Raw genomic sequence first — 18,821 nt, 5'->3', positions numbered from 1 at the left:
TGAAAAGATGCAGCTTCATCCTTGTGCCTATTTTTCCGGTTTGATGTCTCCAGCCGAAAGAAATTACGACATTGGGATTAAAGAGCTACTGGCAATTAAGGAAGCCTTTTCGGAATGGAGGCATCTGCTAGAAGGAGCTAATCACCCTGTAACTGTTCTCACTGACCATAAGAATCTGGAATTTGTTCGCTCGGCCAAGAGGGTGTCTTCTAGACAAGCACGTTGGTCGCTATTCTTTTCTAGATTCAATTTTATCATTTCATATCGACCTGGATCAAGGAATGGTAAGTCCGATGCCTTATCAAGGATGCTGTCTGAGCCTCCCCAGGAGGGTAATTCCGAATGTTCGATCCTAACTCAAAAGAACTTTCTAGGGGCCACAAGTGCAAAGACATTCTTGAGTCTTCTCAAAGAGGGGTATGAGAACAACCCACTTCTCAGTGATCCTCCTAGAGACATTAACCTTGAGTACAAGAACGGGTTTTGGACTCTAGAGCATCGTCTCCATGTACCTGAGTCGGCTCGGGTGGAAGTCCTCAAATTAGTGCATGACTCCAAACTGGCGGGACACTTTGGGATGTCAAAAACAGAGGATCTTCTGGCACGTTCCTTCTGGTGGCCTTGTTATAAGAAAAATATCAAAAGCTACGTGGCCTCTTGTTTGACATGTCATAAGACACCCCGAGCTTCTCCTTTGGGGTTGCTCCAACCACTTCTTGTTCCATCAAGGCCTTGGGGGTCAATTTCTATGGACTTCATAGTCGAATGACCTCCTTCAAGAGAAATGATTACGATCTTGGTAGTTGTCGACCGCCTTACTAAAATGGCTCATTTCATTCCCGGTTAAGGGGGTACCGTCTGCTGAACAAACTGCAGAGTTGATGGTTCGAGATGTTTTTAAATTACATGGAATCCCTGATGATGTGGTATCTGATAGAGGAGTACAATTTACTTCAAAATTTTGGAAAAGCTTTTGTTCAGCTTTAGGGGTAACCGTTAACCTGTCCTCTGCTTTTCATCCATAATCTAATGGTCAGACTGAGAGGACCAATCAAACTTTGGAACAGTACCTTCGGTGCTTCGTCAGTTATCTTCAGGATGACTGGGTGGACTATCTACCTACGGCAGAGTTTGCCTATAACAATGCTAAACATAGCTCCACTTCCCAAAGCCCCTTTTTCCTCAATATGGGGTATCATCCAGTTTTTATCCCGGATCTCCCTATCACAACTCAAATTCCTTCTGTTGCCAACAGATTAACTACATTGCAGGAGATTCAGGCGAAGTTGATCGAGACCTTGGGGAAGGCTCAGGAAAATTATAAAAGGGCTGCCGACAGTCATCGCAGATCACTTCCTATCTTTCATGTGGGCAACAAGGTTTGGCTATCTACCAAAAATCTGAAGGTTTATGTTCCAGCTGCAAAGTTGGGCCAAAAGTTTGTGGGACCTTTCCAGATTTCTGCTCAGATCAACCCAGTCACCTTTCACTTAAAACTTCCTGACAGTATGAAGATTCACCCTGTGTTTCATGTATCACTTTTCAAACCATTTCATGAAAATCCTTTCTCTGGAAGAATTCTTCTTCCACCTGTTGAGGTACAGGGTGAAGAAGAATATGTGGTAGAGAAGATTCTTGATTCTAGGATGTTTAGAGGAAAATTGCAGTATCTTGTCCAATGGGAAGGATATGGGCAAGAGGAAAATTCTTGGGAGCCTGAGGAAAACGTCCATGCTCCTAGATTGATAAGAGAATTTCACCAGAGGTTTCCTCACAAGCCTGGTCCTAAGACGTCCAGGGGACGTCCTGTGAGGAGGGGAGTACTGTCAGAGTCTGGGATTGAACCTGGTCCTTCTGCAGTGGGAGGCAATGTCTCTTCTCACTGAGCTATCTGGAATGCTGGACAGCTCCCTTGACAATTCTTGGATAATCCTGCCTTGTGCCTTGATTTCTCTTGAACCTTGAACTCCTTGCTCCTCCCATAAACTTCCTTATAAAAGCCATGTCCATGCACTTCCTCCTTGCCAGATTATTGTGCCTTACCAGCCAATATCCCGCTTACTGTTCCTGCTGCTGTCTTCATCTACGTTACCGACCTTTGGCTTGCTACTGACTATGATTCTGCCTCATCCTATCTACTACCATTGGTGACCGACCCTTGGCTTGAGACTGACTCCGCTTCTGTTTGATCCCTGAACTGTTTGATCCGCTTTTGGGTTCCAGCCTACTCATTCCCTGGTGGGGAGATCCTGAGATCTGCGACCTGGCATTCACACACAGCCAAATCCATCTCCACCATTAGGAGCTCTGGGGAAGACCAGTGGATGCTTAGACTCTGCACCTCAGGTGAGTCTGCGTCATTCCCAGGGTGGGCCGCTGGTGTACCAATCCTGCTGGTTTCAGGTAAGCCTTACAACTGCTGTAGCAACTGGTCTCTGAACCTGACCTTATATCGTGACACTGCCTTTTAGTTAGCCACAGGTTTTCATTGTGCACCATTACGACCTTCTAGCCGCCGGGTCCTGACAACCAATGACCTCATCAGTTGATAAAGAGGATGTCAGCTGCCTGCACAGAATCCTAGTTTGACCCTCCCCTGCCCCTCTTCATCAGTGAGGGAGAGGAGAAACACTGGAACCAGTGTGTAAAAGTGTAATTGCTTTGGAAGAATAAACCACCTCTAATAGTTACACAGTTAGTCTGGCTGAAAAAAGACAAACGTCCATCCAGTTCAACCATTAAAAAAAAAAAAAAAAAAAAAAGCTATAATCCTATACCCACAGTTGATCCAGAGGAAGGCAAAAAAACCCAGCAAAGCATGATCCAATTTGCTCCTGCAGGAAAATAAATTCCTTCCCAATCCCCCGAGAGGAAATCGGATATTCCCTGGATCAACTTTACCTATATCCAGTTATATTGTGTGTATCCAAGAAAGAATCCAGGCCTTTTTTAAAGCAATCCACTGAGCTGGCCAGAACCAACTCTTGAGGGAGTCTATTCCACATTTTCACAGCTCTCACTGTGAAGAAACCTTTCCGTGTTTGGAGATTAAGTTTCTTTTCCTCCTAGACGTAAAGAGTGCCCCTTGTCCTCTGTGATGACCTCAGGGTGAATAGCTCTACACTGAGTTCACTATATGAACCACTGATGTATTTATACATGTTGATCATTTCCCCCCTTAATCCCCTCTTCTCAAGAGTGAATAAATTCAGTTCCTCTAATCTTTCCTCATAGCTGAGCTCCTCAATGCCTCTTATCAGTTCGGTTGCCCTTTTCTGTAGTTTCTCCAGTTCCCCAATGTTCTTTTTGTGAATTGGTGCCCAAAACTGAACTGCATATTCCAGATGAGGCATTACTAATGATTTGTACTAGGGAAATGATATCTCTCTCTCTGGAGTCTATACCTCTTTTAATACAAGAGAGTATTTTGCTTGCTTTAGAAACCGCAGCTTGGCATTGCATGCTATTAATAAGCTTGTGATCTACCAGAATTCCCAGATCCTTTTCCGCCATTGATTCCCCCAGTTGTACCCCCCCCCCAGTATGTATGATGCATGCATATTCTTATTCGAAAAGAAAACTCTTCTAAATCAATACCCAAGAAGAAAAGTCACACTTTCAGCCTTGAAAGTACAAATACAAAAACCTTTTCTTAAATACCTATAACCAACTCCTAAAAGTCCTCACACTAAAATTCCAAGAAATTGTCCAAAACAAGTCTTCAAATAATCCACACAATATCCGTTTCCATTCGCCACTTCAAATCCAGAAAACCTAAAAAAAAAATATAAACTAAATATAGTGTATAACCCTTATATTCTTAAGTATTAATACGTGATATATGCAAAAACAAACAATAATCCAGTGAAGAAAGCACACAAAAAAAAATATAAATATATATAACTAAATATATGCACACAGCACTCTGTGAGCACAAATATCAAAAGTGAATAATAGCATATCCAAAATAGATAAGTAGATAACTTTCAGTGAACACTCCGTGACACCCCACACTAGTGAGGTAATAATAACAAACTCCTCATCATGTGAAATTGTGTACAATCAGTGGTGCCACACAATAGTGGGATTCAAGGCCATTACCCTCTTGCAGCATAGACCAGCATAAATTAGCTCCTCTTGCAGCATCAAATAGTATATACCAGCCCTTCAGGGATGTATTGCCAGCTTCCCCTCTGCAGGTATGCCTTGTTCCCCATCTCCAAGTCCTCATGAGAGTAGATAACAGAAATCAACAGTGGAGTGTAGAAGGTAAAAAACACATTTTATTAGTATCTTACTGTAACAGGGTTAGCTCGGCAGCGGGTGTGTGTGACCCCCTGGATGGGTGCACAACACAAAAAGATAGGCACAGCACAACAATAGTGGAGGTGAAAACAAACAGGTGCAATTTATTTACAATATTTACAGAAAAAATGATAAACAAAAAGAGACATCAAAATAAATCCTGGCCAACTTGGCTACTTACTGCAACAACAGCTTTTCCCTAGCTACCCACTAGGTACAGCCTGCTGCTATACCTAGTTGCTAGTACTTGGAGGCTAGCCACACAGATAACAGGTCAGCTCCCCAGACAGTTCAGGCACAGATCTGGTTCCAGGGTGGAGCAACTCCCTAAGCACTCTGGGAAGCTTTATACAAGTGTTAATGAGCCCACTACCTTCAGCTGGGCTCATTATCTCAGTGCTGAAGGACTCAGCACTTCCCTCTAGTGGTACAAATCCCCATAAACCCTGAATCTCGGACAAATATATCGTCCATCCAGGACGCAACCAGGTGATTTCACCTGCCTACTGTCACACTTACATTCAAGATTTGGGAAGTCCAACCATCTGTCCCATCAGTTCAAACGCTATATCTCCAATACCAATATGGCCGCGCCGCTCCTTCCGGTTTAGCGTCTGACGTCACGTCCCTAAACCTCTGTCCAAGAGTTTGCTCACCTCCTCATAAAAAAAAAATCAGATTTGTTTGACAACTTCTGTCTTTCATGAATCCATGCTGTCTGTTCCTTAAAATATTTTTTCCAGTAAGAACTCATCTAGAGTATGTGGTCTTTTATTAAACTCTCCAGTATCTTCCCAACTAGAGAAGTTAAACTAACAGGTCTATAATTACTTGGTAAAGATTTTGAACCCCTTTTTAAATATCGGCACCACATTAAACGCCAATCCAGTGGTACTATGCCAGTCATTAAAGAGTCCCTAAATGTTGGGTGTTCTACATGTGTGGATAATGCTGTGTTACATAAAACTATTAGAATAGTTTTTTATATTTTAGAATGGGGTGCCTCAAGACTGTCCATAATTTTAAAGACTAAAGAAAGGTTGAAAAACACTGTCCTATGCATATAGAGATGTTGTGACAGATTAATATAATCACATGGATTCAGAGCCTGCAAGTGGTTCATATGAAATTATTTTAGGCAAAATATTACATCTTAGCCTGATTCCAAATGAACTGCAAATCCTGAAGAAAATAAATAAGGAAAATATATTGAAAAAAGACATGCATTCCCTTTAAAAAAAAAAAAGAATGAAGCCACTTTAATCCCTCTGTTTCATTGTGGTTTTCTGCCATTTTTTTTATATGAGTTTCAATTTCACGGCATGCATTTTTAACACTTTATAAATAGTCAAGGCCACAGAAAAGATGAGAATACCGGCAGCTACAGGGACAGCGGGGCTCCAAAGCTAAGTGCCAGGGGAAGATCACAGCTGCTCATCCTTGTCCTCGAGTCCATTTAAAGGAGAAGCTATAATTACATCATACCTTTAGGTGGTAGTAAACACAAAAGCACACATTTATTATATTGCAGCTTTCCAATTCATAGATGTGATGGCTGCATTCACTTTCTATTTCAGACTTTCTTTCTTCCTTTTTCATCTGGGGATCCGGTCAGTAAGTCTGTTGCTTTTCAAAAGCACAAGCACTCCAGCAGAATGTATCCATTTACACGGATGAGACAAACCATTTAACACTGGCAGGAGTGTTTATAATGCTCAGCTTTTATTTACCTTTAACCCAAAATGAAAAAAAAACTGCTGTAACTAATCAGTTTTAGCTGGAGTTTGGCTTTAATTTGTTAGTGTATATTTGACGGGAGTGACTTTTGGGGGTGGGGGGACCCCTGTATCATCTCCCCAAATCCCTCTTATGTGTAAAGGCACCCTGTGCCTGTAAGGGGCGCAGGGTGCTCTGTCCGGATATTGTGTATACATTTCACATAAAGCCCAAAATTAAATTCTACAAATATAATCAATTTATACAATCAAAATAAATATTATTCAACTTAAAATATGTGTCCAATTTAAATTCACTCCCAATTGTGTCCCAAAATCACATAAAATAAAATAAAATAAAACAGAATCCAAATGTGTCCAATATCCAAGTCCCAAATTTTCACTTCAATCCAGTTAAATGGAAATTGATCCTAAATATTCCATGAAAACCTCAAAAAAAAAGGAAAAGAAAAAATTCATAGTGTATTATCTTTTTAAATATATGTACTTCACTCTGTGCAAAAACACAAAACCACTCTTAAAATAGTGAGAAAAGAAAAAAAAAAACCTGTCAAATATTATATAAATATATACTTATTCTTTCAATGCATAAATCAATAAATAAATAAATTAAACCCAAAACGTGAAAAACTCGTGACCACGCCAACCACTTGTGAATAGTGATACTAGGTACTAGTACCCTCTGTAATCCAGCCAAGAGTGATACCAGGTACTATTACCCTCTTGAAGTTATTCTCAAGCATAGGCTATCCTAAGGAATCCATATCTTTCAATCCTTCATTTCAGGGGTACTCCTCCAAAATCTTCTACTATTGTGTAAGATCTATTATAGGAGTCTGGAGGCCGCGCCCTTCCCAGCCTGGGAGAAGCTTTAGCGCTGTAGGCGTTTAACAAAACCGGCATTCCGGTGATGCATGTGTTCCTGTATTGTCCAATGCCACCTGGTTGTTCCATTGTTCTATTGTGTGTCTTGGGTTGGTGGGGGGTGGTTCCTGCAGCCCTTCCCCCTGATGGGAGGGCCTGATGATGTGTTTCCTGTTCCTGGTTGTATTTCCTCGCCCTGTGTATATATCTTGTGTTTGTGTTAAAATAAAGCAGTCTACTTCCTGTCTTAAGAGAGTCTGGTGCTGTCTATTTTCTGTATGGTCAGGGTGGTGTCCGTGGTTGGTATTGGGACAGGGAAGCAGAAGTCTAACGGAAATACCCTAGTGCAGTCGGGGTCCAGTTCTGTTACAGTATGTAAATCTGCTAGTACATCTCCCCCCCTCCCCAGGCTGACAATACTGCTGTCTGTTGTGCCTCCTGTGCTCTTTCATCCAGAGGGGGGGGGGAACTCTGATACAGGTGGTGTGTTACTGGCTAGATCACCAGGTGAAGACAGAGGGGAAAAAGCAAAAGAACAGGAAAAAAATACAGCCACCATATCTAATGATTGATAAGCTGCAATTACATTTTAGTTTGGGGTTTAATACCACTTTAAGCAAGAGAGGGGGAGGGGCTGGAGGGAACAGTATAGGGGGCCAGGAGAGAAAAGTATAGGGAGACCAAAAGGGAACAGTATAGGGGAGCCAGGAGGGACTAGTATAGTGGGGCCAAGAGGGAACAGTATAGGGGGACCAGGAGGGACTAGTATAGTGGGGCCAAGAGGGAACAGTATAGGGGGGCCAGGAAAGAACTGTACAGGGAGTCCAGAAGAGAACTGTAAGGGCGGCAGGAGGGACCAGTACATGGGGGGGGGGAAGAAAGGTACAGCACAGTACAGGGGGGCCAAGAGGGAAGATTACAGGGGGGACAGAAGAGAACAGTATGGGGGGGCAGGAGGGAAGATTACAGGGGGAACAGAAGAGAACAGTATAGGGGAAAAGGAGAGATCAGAATAGGGGGGCCAGGAAAGAACTGTATGGGTGGATAGGAGAGAACAGTATAGGGGAACAAGCAGAGATCAGAATAGGGGAGCCAGGGTCATTGAATAGCAGTAGTGTCTCACATGAAGGTAAGAGAGAGGAGGCATGAGAGAAGGGAGATGAATATAGACAGAAGAATTTAGGAGAAACTAGAAGTAAAAAGAATTAAATATGGGCTGGGGAAATGTAATGGGGAGGGGAGGGTGGAAAGATGGTGAAAGGGGATAAGAATAGGTAAATTTATGTGAAAAGTTGTATTTTTTAATTGTTTGATACAATGCTGATTTTTGTAATAAAAAATTAATAAAAGATATTAAAAAAAAAGAACAGGGGAGCCAGGAAAGAACTGTATGGGGCGGGGGGCAGAAGGGAACTTTATAGAGGGGTAGGAGAGAACAGTATAGGGGGACAAGGAGAGATCAGTATAGTGGGGGCAGGGGAGAACTTAAGGGAGGGGCAGGAGGGAACAGTACATGGGAGGGGGGAGAAGAGCACAGCACACTACAGAGGGAGCAGGAGGGAATAGCACAGGGGGAACAGGAATGAACAGTATGGAGGGAGCAGAAGGAAACAGTACAGGGAGGCCAGAAGGAAACGGTACAGGGAGGCCAGAAGGGAACGGTACAGGGAGGCCAGAAGGGAACGGTACAGGGAGGCCAGAAGGGAACGGTACAGGGAGGCCAGAAGGGAACGGTACAGGGAGGCCAGAAGGGAACGGTACAGGGAGGCCAGAAGGGAACGGTACAGGGAGGCCAGAAGGGAACGGTACAGGGTGGCCAGAAGGGAACGGTATAGGGAGACCAGAAGGGGACAGTATGGAGGGAGCAGAAGAAAACAGTACAGGGAGGCCAGACGGGAACAGTATAGGGGTCCAGTAGAGCACAGAACAGTACAGGGGGGCCAGGATGAGACAGTACTGGAGGGCCCAATACTTGGACCTGTAGCGGTTTTCCTCATACAGTGTAGCTCAAGAAAGCTTCTGGATCAGATCTGGTGTGCTGATCCCCGCCCACCCTCCTCTCTTGTCCCTCCCAAGTGATGTCATACTAAGACACCTAGGACAGAGGGGAGGGCCAGCTGGAATCGGTGCAGGACAGTGGTGCAAGTTGTTTCCCTCTGCGGCTCTGTAGCTTGACTTTCAGCTATGTGGGGATGCTATCTACCATCTTCTGCTTGTGATGGATCGGCAGATCGTGGCTGAACCCCAGTTAAAAAACACTGCTCTAGATGTTGGTCTCACCATTTACTGACCAGACCAGGGGCGGACTGACCATTTGGAAACTCTGGCACTGCCCGAGGGCCCGGGGTCAGTAGGGGCCCCATGAGATGCCCCTGGTACCTTTTTCATAGGCTTTTTTGAGTTTGGGCAAGGACACAGGGGCCCCATGATCCCCTATTGCCCGGGGGCCCCATGAGTTGTCAGTCCACCCCTGGACCAGACTATAGGTAAACGTTATGCTGTGATGTGGAGGATGTTAATAGAATGTTTTAAAGGTTATAAAGATAAACTAAATGTTCAAATTTACCATCTTGCCTGCCAGTTAAGGCCTGAGAGGAAGACAGAAACTATCATCTACTGCAGTGGTTCTCAACCTGTGGGTCGCGACCCCTTTGGGGGTCGAATGACCCTTTCACAGGGGTCGCCTAAGACCATCGGGAAAACACATATTTCCGATGTGTAATGAGCAGCTACGGTGTTGAAAGCAGCTACGGTGTTGAAAACAGCAGTATTGGAGGTAAAACGACACTTTATGAATTATAATTACTGGGTAAATAATTTTATGGTTGGGGGTCACCACAACATGAGGAACTGTATTAAAGGGTCGCGGCATTAGGAAGGTTGAGAACCACTGATCTACTGTATCCCAACAATCATCCAACTGTAGGAGGTACAAGATGGAGCCAACAAACAGGTTAAATTGGAACCTTTCCCCTGCAGTGCCCCTTATTGGCAGAAATGCAGATTCTCTCATCTGAAGTACAGTGTTACGTGAATTGTATTCCAGGATTTGCTTGTATTCATCTGAGAGAACTTTACATAAAGACTCAGAAATCTTTCATAAAGTCTTCATGTTATATAGTTTGAATACCATGTCATAGATATTATAATTTTAAATTTACATATTCCACACTTTTTTATTTTTTTACAATTTTTCCTGAAAAAAAACCCCCAAAAAACGGCTTTGGAAAAAAACGGAGAAAAAATGTTTTTTTTCCAATGTTTCCATTTTTTTCCAGGCCTTCCCATCTCTAGTCCCCACTGGCAGGATTCACTAAGGTTTTTTTGCTAAAAACAGATTGGCTGTTCACTTTGGAAGGTCAGCATTTTTGCTTGCTCAAGATTGGATAATAGAAGTCAGAATGTAAATGTGTGCAGTTAGTTGGTCTCTACAATAGTGTTCTACAATAGTGTCTTGTTACAGCAGACATCAGGTGTTAGACCCCTTTTAGTTAGGGCCCTCCTGTAGTAATGTCATGGATGAGTCCTTACCCACATATAAGCCAGGTTGGGAGGATCTCTGTTGCTGTTGGGGCATGAGAGCTAAACACCCCATACCTATGCATATGTAGCCAGCAAGTGGAGGCCCTGGACAGGGCTGGAGGCTGGGGAGAGGTAGACCTGCACCCAGAAGAGCTGACCGTAGATTTGCTGACCCTATGAAGTTGGGGGCTAGGGTTGGTTACAAAAGTCCTTTTAAGCTTAGCCAAAAAATCCCTGCAGTGAAGCTATCCCCCTTGGGGTCCCAGGAAAGGTTGCCCCATGGTAAGTTGACTGTAGAGATCACATCTCAGTGAGTACTAATGACCCCAGGTAGAAAGAGACTCGTTAAGGGAAGATGGCTTAATAAAATAGCTGCATGGTGCTTTCATATGTGCGGAGTGCGGAATACAGACATGCAGACCCAGGGCCGGTGCTTCTACTAGACAAACTAGGCGACCGCCTAGGACACACTGCCACCTAGGTGCCCCTGGGTGCAGCACAGGCCAGCACTCTCTCTGTGTGGGATGCTGCCACATCATGAACGATCCTTCAGCTGAGGGGAGAGGCGGCAGAGGGGGAGGAAAAAGGGACAGAGGAAGATGCCCGGTGTCTGGGGCCAGTGTAGCAGCTGAGCTGCTGCTCCTTCCAGTGTTCCTCTCAGACTCAGTCCCCTACTGCAAGGTGGCTGGCAGCTGATGATCACTGTGGAGTTCCAGCCCTTCTCTACCCATTCATCAGCAGAGGTAGAGCTGTGCCTGCGGAGGAAGGTAATGTGTGACTCTGATGTCTGTGTGAGTGTGACCCGGCCGGCCATTCGTCACATGTGCAATGTGTTAGTGAGTGATGACATCATCACAATCCCACAGCCTGCTCTTCTAGTGCCTGCTGATCTGTGCCAGTGTTGGTGGTGGTGTGTTGTGTCGGATCTGTCACTGTGTGGGATCTCTCAGTTCAGTTGGCGTGTGTGTGTGTGTGGGGGCTGCCTGCTGTCACAGTGTTTTATCTGCCCCCATTGCCTGGGGAATTCCAGCCTGGAATCTGTCGGCGCTATCTTATGGCACTTATTTTTGCAAATTAAACAAAATTTAGCAGTTTCATGTTTTGTTGATTTAATATTTTCTACTGTTTTTAAAATTATTTAATTTTAATTTTGGGGGGGGGGGGGGTGCAAGTAGCTGGTCTGGCCTAGGGAGCAAAATAATCTTGCACCGGTCCTGTGCGGACTGTACACTAAATGTGATTGACAAGCAACCCTGGATAGTATATCGATGTGATGCGACTGTTTGTGCTATCTTCCAAGTTCCATCAGTAAAGTGCAGCAACCCTAGCTTTGTGTGGACATTCCTTCTTTTGGGGATCTAAAGGATAACCACCAGGAATGTTATGAGGAAGCTTTTGGCATAGAATGGGCAAAAGATGGCAAAGGGTTAAAGCCTCAAGCAGGAGGGTAACTGTTCTAGTAGGAGAAGCTTATGAAGGAACTTGTGCTCTTGACGCCATTACTAGACAACTGCAAGTTCTTTCGTACAAGCAGAGCTTCACCTCATTCACCAAGCTCTTGGAAAAATTCCCTTGCAAAGTGCAACTTCCCCTGCAAATAAACAGTCTATTTGCCTTTAGTCAACACTAACACACATTAACTAACTCTATTTTTCCTGGTAACCACTGCCCCAAGAAAAGAAAGAAAAAGGAAAAATCTACCATTTTCAATTGTCACAAGGACATGAATATTAAGGAAATCCTCCAATAGGGACACTAATTCCAGTGACAACTCCAGTGACAAGAGGGGATCTTTCCTCAATGTAGGGAAATGTAAAATTACTTCTTGTGTGCTCAGGGCAGGAAGTAAAGAGAAATCTCTCCAGTGGTATCCAGATGGCACAAAAACCTTGCAGGGATTGTAATCACTGCCTACACTATCCGAAAAAAAAGTTTTGTGTTTAGATATACCTTAACGTGGTTGTGAAGGCTGAAGATTTTTTAGATAAAAACCTTCTGTGTGCTGCTGCCCCCCTCCTAATAATGACCTGAGTTTCATCTTGATCCTCAGTCTCAGATCTCTCTCTTCTCAATTGTCAAACACAGCCAGTGAGCCAATGAGGAGAGTATGGTTAAGGGCCAAGCCTGTTATTGGGGGCACTGGTCAAGGGGGAGGAGGCAGGAGCACCGGTGGGGGGGACCCAAGTAGAAGAGGATCAGGGCTGCTCTGTGCAAAACCATTTCAAAGAGCCAGTGCTGGGACAAAGTCATCTACAGCCCAGGATGAACATGCCTAACTGCAGCCCTCAAGATGTATGAGCATTATGTATCAGCAAATATACCCCCTCCAAAAAAACGCACTAATCTGCATGCTTACCCCCTAAACATAAATTACCCCTCCTCCTAGTACAAATCCGCCCCCCCCTAGTGAAAACCCCCCTTCCAACACAAATCTTTGCCCCACAGTCCCCAATTCCCCCAGCTCAAACGCCCTCCCCCCCAAAACAAATCACCCCTCTTAGCACAAATCCTCTACCCTCCCAGTACACACATTTTCTCCTCACGGCAAATACCCAACTAAATCCCCACTCTTAAAATACCCCTGAAATTTTCCTTCCTAGAACAATACTTACCCCTGCCGCCCTCCGAATTCCCCTTCCAACACACCTGGTAATCCAGCCAGTAAGTTTGTTGTTTTCCAACATCCTTTAACAGACCAAGCTGTTTGGCAAAAGTAGCAGTTATAGCAGTGGTCTCCAAACCGCGGCCCGGGGGCCAGATGTGGCCCTTTGCTTGCCGTTATCTGGCACTATTTCATCCACTGATACCAACAATCGGGTATTTTTCCCACACACCAATGAAGGAGGCACAGCGCCTTCCATTGACACCAGTGATGGAGCACAATTCCTCCCAATCACACCAATGATGGGGCACAATTCCTCTGACTGACACAAACACAATGGGGCATTATTTTTTCCCACCGAGGTCGGGACCTTTTTTACTCCCACTGGCCCTCCTAAAGTCTAAAGGACAGTAAACTGACCCCTTTCTATAGAAAGTTTAGAGACCCCCGAGCTAGAGGGTTGAGATAAACCATTTACCAGTGACGGGTGCTTACACTGGTCAGCATTTATTTGAAAAAAGAAAACGAATGCAGCCACCACATCCAGTGATTGGTAAGCTGCAATATACAGTATTACATTTTTGGTTTTGGGTTTATTACCGCTTTAAACAATAAAAAGGAAATGTGACTATATTTTTCAATTTACCTATGTGATTGTGTTATACAAATTTTATCCATTAATGCAGAATATTTAAATGTTTATATTTTTGTATAGTTTAACCATAAACTCATGTATTAAATATAAAAGAATGATTTAGTCAGCATTTATAACTAAATGTAAATTCTAAACTGATAAATAAATGGATCATAAAGAAAAAAGTCACATAAAACCGGTTTGACTATTGTACGTGACAAGGCTGTTGATCTTCCTTACTATGGTTCATTAATCTGTTATATTCCCATCTTGCCTGAAAACATTCAAACATGTTTACTCCGTGACAGTTACATGCATTTAAGACAAACTAATCTAAAGTCAAACACACGAGTTGTATATATTACAGCGTGCTAGTCCTAGATGTGATGGCTGCATTAGTTTTCTTCTATTTTCTTTATTTTCACCTGGTGTTCCTGCAAATAAGACACTTCCTGTCCCTGGGGGGCTACTCTCATTTCTCCACTGCATCCATGGAGGGAGCATTATAGTTGTCACCCTGGCTGGACCTCACACTTGCCTACCTTTGCCCATCTCCATTATATGGTGGATGGGGAGAAAGATAATGTTTATTTTCCCTCCATTCAGCTCACAGGAAGTGACAAGCACACTACATTTTTGGCAGGATCAACAGGTATTTTCTGCTCTTGTTAAAAATGTTATTTAAAAAAGGAAAACTAATGCAGCCATTGCATCTATAGACTGGTAAGCTGCAATATATTACATTTTTATTACTGGGTTTAGTTATCTCTTAATCAGTTTAAACTCTACATTTTTTTGCCAAGTGTACATTTTGAAATGCTGTTTAACCTCTTTTTTAAGAGGGCCTTAACAATGGAAGGCAAAGACGGACCTCCCTATCATGTGACCGATGTGATTGGCTGTCCCAGTGGTCACATAATTGGGAGCTCCCTATCATAAGCAATGGCTATCTGTGACAGCTTGGACACTGTGCTGACAGTGCACAGTAAGCACAGACTCAGCACAAAAGAAGAAAAATAATTTTTCCATAATTCATTCAACAAAAATATCAATAGATATAATAGTGTGCTGTGCAAAAAAAGAATTACACCCTTGGCATCAATCAAAAGCTGGTGGTGCCACCTTTAACAGAAATTACTTTCTATAGACAATTTCTCTGAATGCCCATGTCTCTTTGACATCAACTCAGCTGCATTTTTGGCCACAAGGGTTTCCTTACATGAACTGCCCCTTACAAAATCCCCTTTCAAAATTTCAATGAGAATTCAATCAGGGCTTTGATAAGGACAGTCTATAACCTTCTATTTCTTCTTATTGAGCCATTCTTTGGTGGATTTGATAGGGAACTCTGGATCATTAACCCACTGAAAGATTAATTTCTGGTTCAACCTCAAGTTTGGATAAGCTTCACATTTGTGTCAAGCACACTTTGATAAGATGCAGAATGTTTAGTTGAAGCAATCGCAAACCATAATGTTCCACCACCATGCTTCACAGTTGGTATGCTTTTTTCTTTTCTGAAATACTGTCTAAATGTTGGTCACAGTAGCAATAGACATGTTTGATCAATCAAAGATAGAGTTGTTTGCAGCAGTCTACAGCACATTGTACCAGAAGGGCATTGTCTTTGCCTATATGTTCAATGACCAGATGTAATCTTGCCCTAATGCTCTTTTTGGACAGCAAAGGCTTTTTCTTAGCACACATCTCATGAAGGTTGAATTGGTGCTATAGCTTTCTGTTTTGGAACAGCTGGAGTAAAGTGCATGCATTTACAGAGTTACTTGAACACCCCATGATGCCTTTTTGGGGTCCTTGGAGACCTCTTTTTGCATTGAAAGGTCAAATCTTGGATTGAAACTGCTGGGCTGGGCAATTCTGGATACGTTAGGTTTGTTTAAAATCTAATTCTCATATGGTGATCTTTTTAAAATCTCTTGCCAGACTCATAAGCATCCCCAAGTGTCTTTCTGAGGGCTTTAGAGAGCTCTATTGATCTTGGCATGATGACTTCAGTAGAGAGAACACCAGACCCTAGATATCTGAGGTTTAAATAATACAGCTTTCACCTGCATGTTCCCTAAGGGGAGTCTTGTTATTAGCACCTACTCTGGAATGCCAGATTCTAACTTCACAGATTTAAAGTGGTGGTAAATGTATGGTTGCACTTTTTTTTTTTTTTTTACACTTTTGTTCATTTAGATCTTAAAATGAATACACCATGTCAATTTTCTGCATCATTTGTTCAAATATATCACCTTTACCTGTAGAACCTGTTGCTATCAAGAACCTATTCATGTTCAAATATGTTGAAAAAAAGTCCACAGTTTCCATGGGGTGTACTTTTCTACATGACTGTATATACAAACAACTTTACTGGGTTGGTTATTCAGATCGGCATTAAACTTTTCAAAAAACAGATAATGATATTCCTTTTTTAATTGTATATTCTACCTCTAATGACCTTTCTGCTTTTTCCTATCTTGCAGCCATAGCTGTGGGCTCTTTTCACATGGCTCTTTGTCAGACACAGAAGTCAGATTTGTCAGTAGAATATCTATTACAGATTTTTTTTGCCCTACAAATGTGCACATGAATCACGCAACCTGTAAATAAAAAGGGATAGTTTACTATATGATTTAAAGTCAACCCAAATGTGATCCTGTGCTTTACCCATGTAGGATAAAGCAACAGGTACGCTTTAATGCTCTCTTCCCAGGCTTAATATACTTACTGTCATGCCTACCCCTTGAGTTGGTGGTCAGGCACTATAGCTCGCTTCTGTGTTCATCACCTATAGCAGCCCCCTTTCCCAGAAGGCAAGTAGGCCTACTAGTACTTGGTTGCCCCTAGGTCTTATACATAATGCTATAGTGCCTGTCTACCATGCCAGACTAAGCACAGTTAACAGGTACTTGCGGTTGGCAGACAGGAAGAGTGGTCTATTGACAGTCTGGGCTCAGGACAGGCAGTGCTCAAAGACTAGTCAGGGTCAAATCCGTGGTCAAAAGGCACTCTGAGTTCTGAGTGTAGTCAAAGTCCAATCTGTCATCAACAAAGGAATCCAAACTAGTTGGCAGGGTAGGGCAGGGCTTAGACAAAGACGAAGGTCAAGGCACAGGAACAAGGCAGGAAAACAGGGAGCTTGAAGCACGTGTTGTAAACACTATCACAAGCATGACACTGAGGGCTTGGCAGGCTTTAAACAGGTTTGAACACCACCCAGAGGCTCTGTGTAGCAATCACCTTGCAGATGGACAGCCAGACAGGAAGAGCGCAGCTCAGCCAAAACCAGGATGCTGGAATGAGATCAGTAGCTACCATGGGTCAGGAGTATTACACGCTCCTGACACTTACCTTCCTTTAGTTACACCACCACAATATTCAGCTAACAGGAGAAAAGAAAGATAGCCCAGTCTAAGCTGTAGTTGGATCTCAAACCTGGAACCATGGTGTAGATATTTTCCAGCATACATCTTCAAGTTGGACTCAACTTGAAGATCTGTGGTGTGCTGGCAAATATCTACATTGATCCAGTCTCCAGCTGGTGGTTGCTGCAGTACCCAGTATCTTAGAGCATTTTCCAGGAAGGTGCTCAATTGGAATATAGATATCTATCCAATACTAAATGGAGCTATGGGAGATTAAAGGAAAGGTAACTATAGATTTTGGTAGACCAGGCATTAAAATGAGCCTTTTGCTTTTTCTTGCTGACTGACAATAAACATGTTGGAACATATTTGGTCTCTCATCGCTTGTTCCTCTTCTTCACATAAAAGCAGACATTCCTTTAACCATACTTATGACACATTCATAAAACAGAGAGTTGGTTAGAAAAAAAAAAAGCACCAGGTACCAACAACACATTGTTTAAGCAAGCATGGCAGATCTCGTACTGCCTATCTTACCCAATAAATCATCTGATTGGGCTAATATTTGTCTTCAGACTGGGACTTGACCAGACATCCGGGAGCAATTATATTACATTGAATTGTGTTTCAGTTGAGTGTAGGTCAGTAAGCTCTCATGAGCAACTGTATTGATGACTGAAAAGCTCTTTCTGTTCAGCGATAGATACTCTTTAGCAAGGAACGTGTAAAAAGCCATGACTAGATTGTTACAGAAGATACGCTAATTAACAGATAAATGGAAATACGTATTTGCAAAGGAAGCTGGGAATGTATTTGAGGACTGGCAAAGAAATTAATTAAACTATATTAAAAAGCAGCGGTTGAGTGGGCGATAATCTTGCACTATGAGCCCTCTTTGCATTAATTAACAGTTATAATTTATTGGCCAGAGAGGGAAGCACCATCTCCGTGAAGACCAAAGACTAGTAGTTGAAACTCAGACTAATATGAGATTTGGGATGTTAATTTGCAGTAAAGGGACACATCCAAACAAAATGCATAAATCAGCAACGAATAGGCTATAAGTGCACCTGTGTCTGCATATTTGGTTTAGTAGGAAACATAACAGCCCACATCAGATTTGGGACTCAAAGACCTCCTGAAGTTTTGCTCTCTAAAAATTATAAAAAAAGACTTCAAGCTTTAGTCAATATTTAATGCTAATTTAATATTGATGATGAGGATAAAGCAATATTTATGATGGGATATAAAGCAGATTATGTAGAGCAGGGTCATCCACAAAGCAACCTAGGCAGAAAAATATGGCCAGGTGGATGCCTATGGGCCCAGTCACAATTTTTATGCTCCTGCAGTAAGGACTCTTTCACACGGGCAGACTCAGCCTGCAATCTGCTTGATGAGCAGGGTATCTGTCTGTTGATCCCCACTGAGCAGGCGGGTGACAGATATGTGTCTGCTCCACTTTTGCAAAGCGGACGTGGACTCAGCACCTCTCCTCTATGGGCAGTTGGATGTAAACAGACCCAACTGCTATCCAATCTGGGCAGATAGAGGGGAACGGATCCCCATCCGTTTGTTTTTAGCGGATCGGATTGGATGTAGGCAAGTGTAAACAGACACATGTCCATATACACCCACCGCTCCATAAATGAGAATGGAGGTTCTGATTGGGCCAGCCTGAAAAACAGACAGACAGGCCTGATCGGAATGTTTGTATGAAAGGGGCCCAAAACTAGATGGATAATGCAAGTGGACAAAGCTGTAGAGATCAGGTTTCAGTGGTAGTG

The 18,821-nt window shown here is 43.0% G+C and overlaps 1 protein-coding gene across 1 annotated transcript; it reads left to right on the top strand.

Annotated features, from left to right (window-relative positions):
- The first annotated feature begins 307 nt into the window (after window positions 1-307).
- On the top strand, window positions 308-16,158 carry LOC149441716 (uncharacterized). Its single transcript, XM_089656993.1, has 4 exons — window positions 308-332; window positions 414-668; window positions 1,204-1,808; window positions 16,153-16,158. The coding sequence occupies exons 1-4, from the start codon at window positions 308-310 to the stop codon at window positions 16,156-16,158; spliced, it is 891 nt and encodes a 296-aa protein (XP_089513119.1).
- The last annotated feature ends 2,663 nt before the right edge of the window (window positions 16,159-18,821 follow it).

This window comes from Staurois parvus, unplaced genomic scaffold, assembly GCF_062004578.1.
Source record: "Staurois parvus isolate SC_StPar_1 unplaced genomic scaffold, SC_StPar_1.0 ptg000955l, whole genome shotgun sequence".
NCBI lineage: Eukaryota > Metazoa > Chordata > Amphibia > Anura > Ranidae > Staurois > Staurois parvus.
The sequence above is the reverse complement of the archived record's forward strand: the minus strand, read 5'-3'. Positions and strand labels throughout refer to the sequence as shown.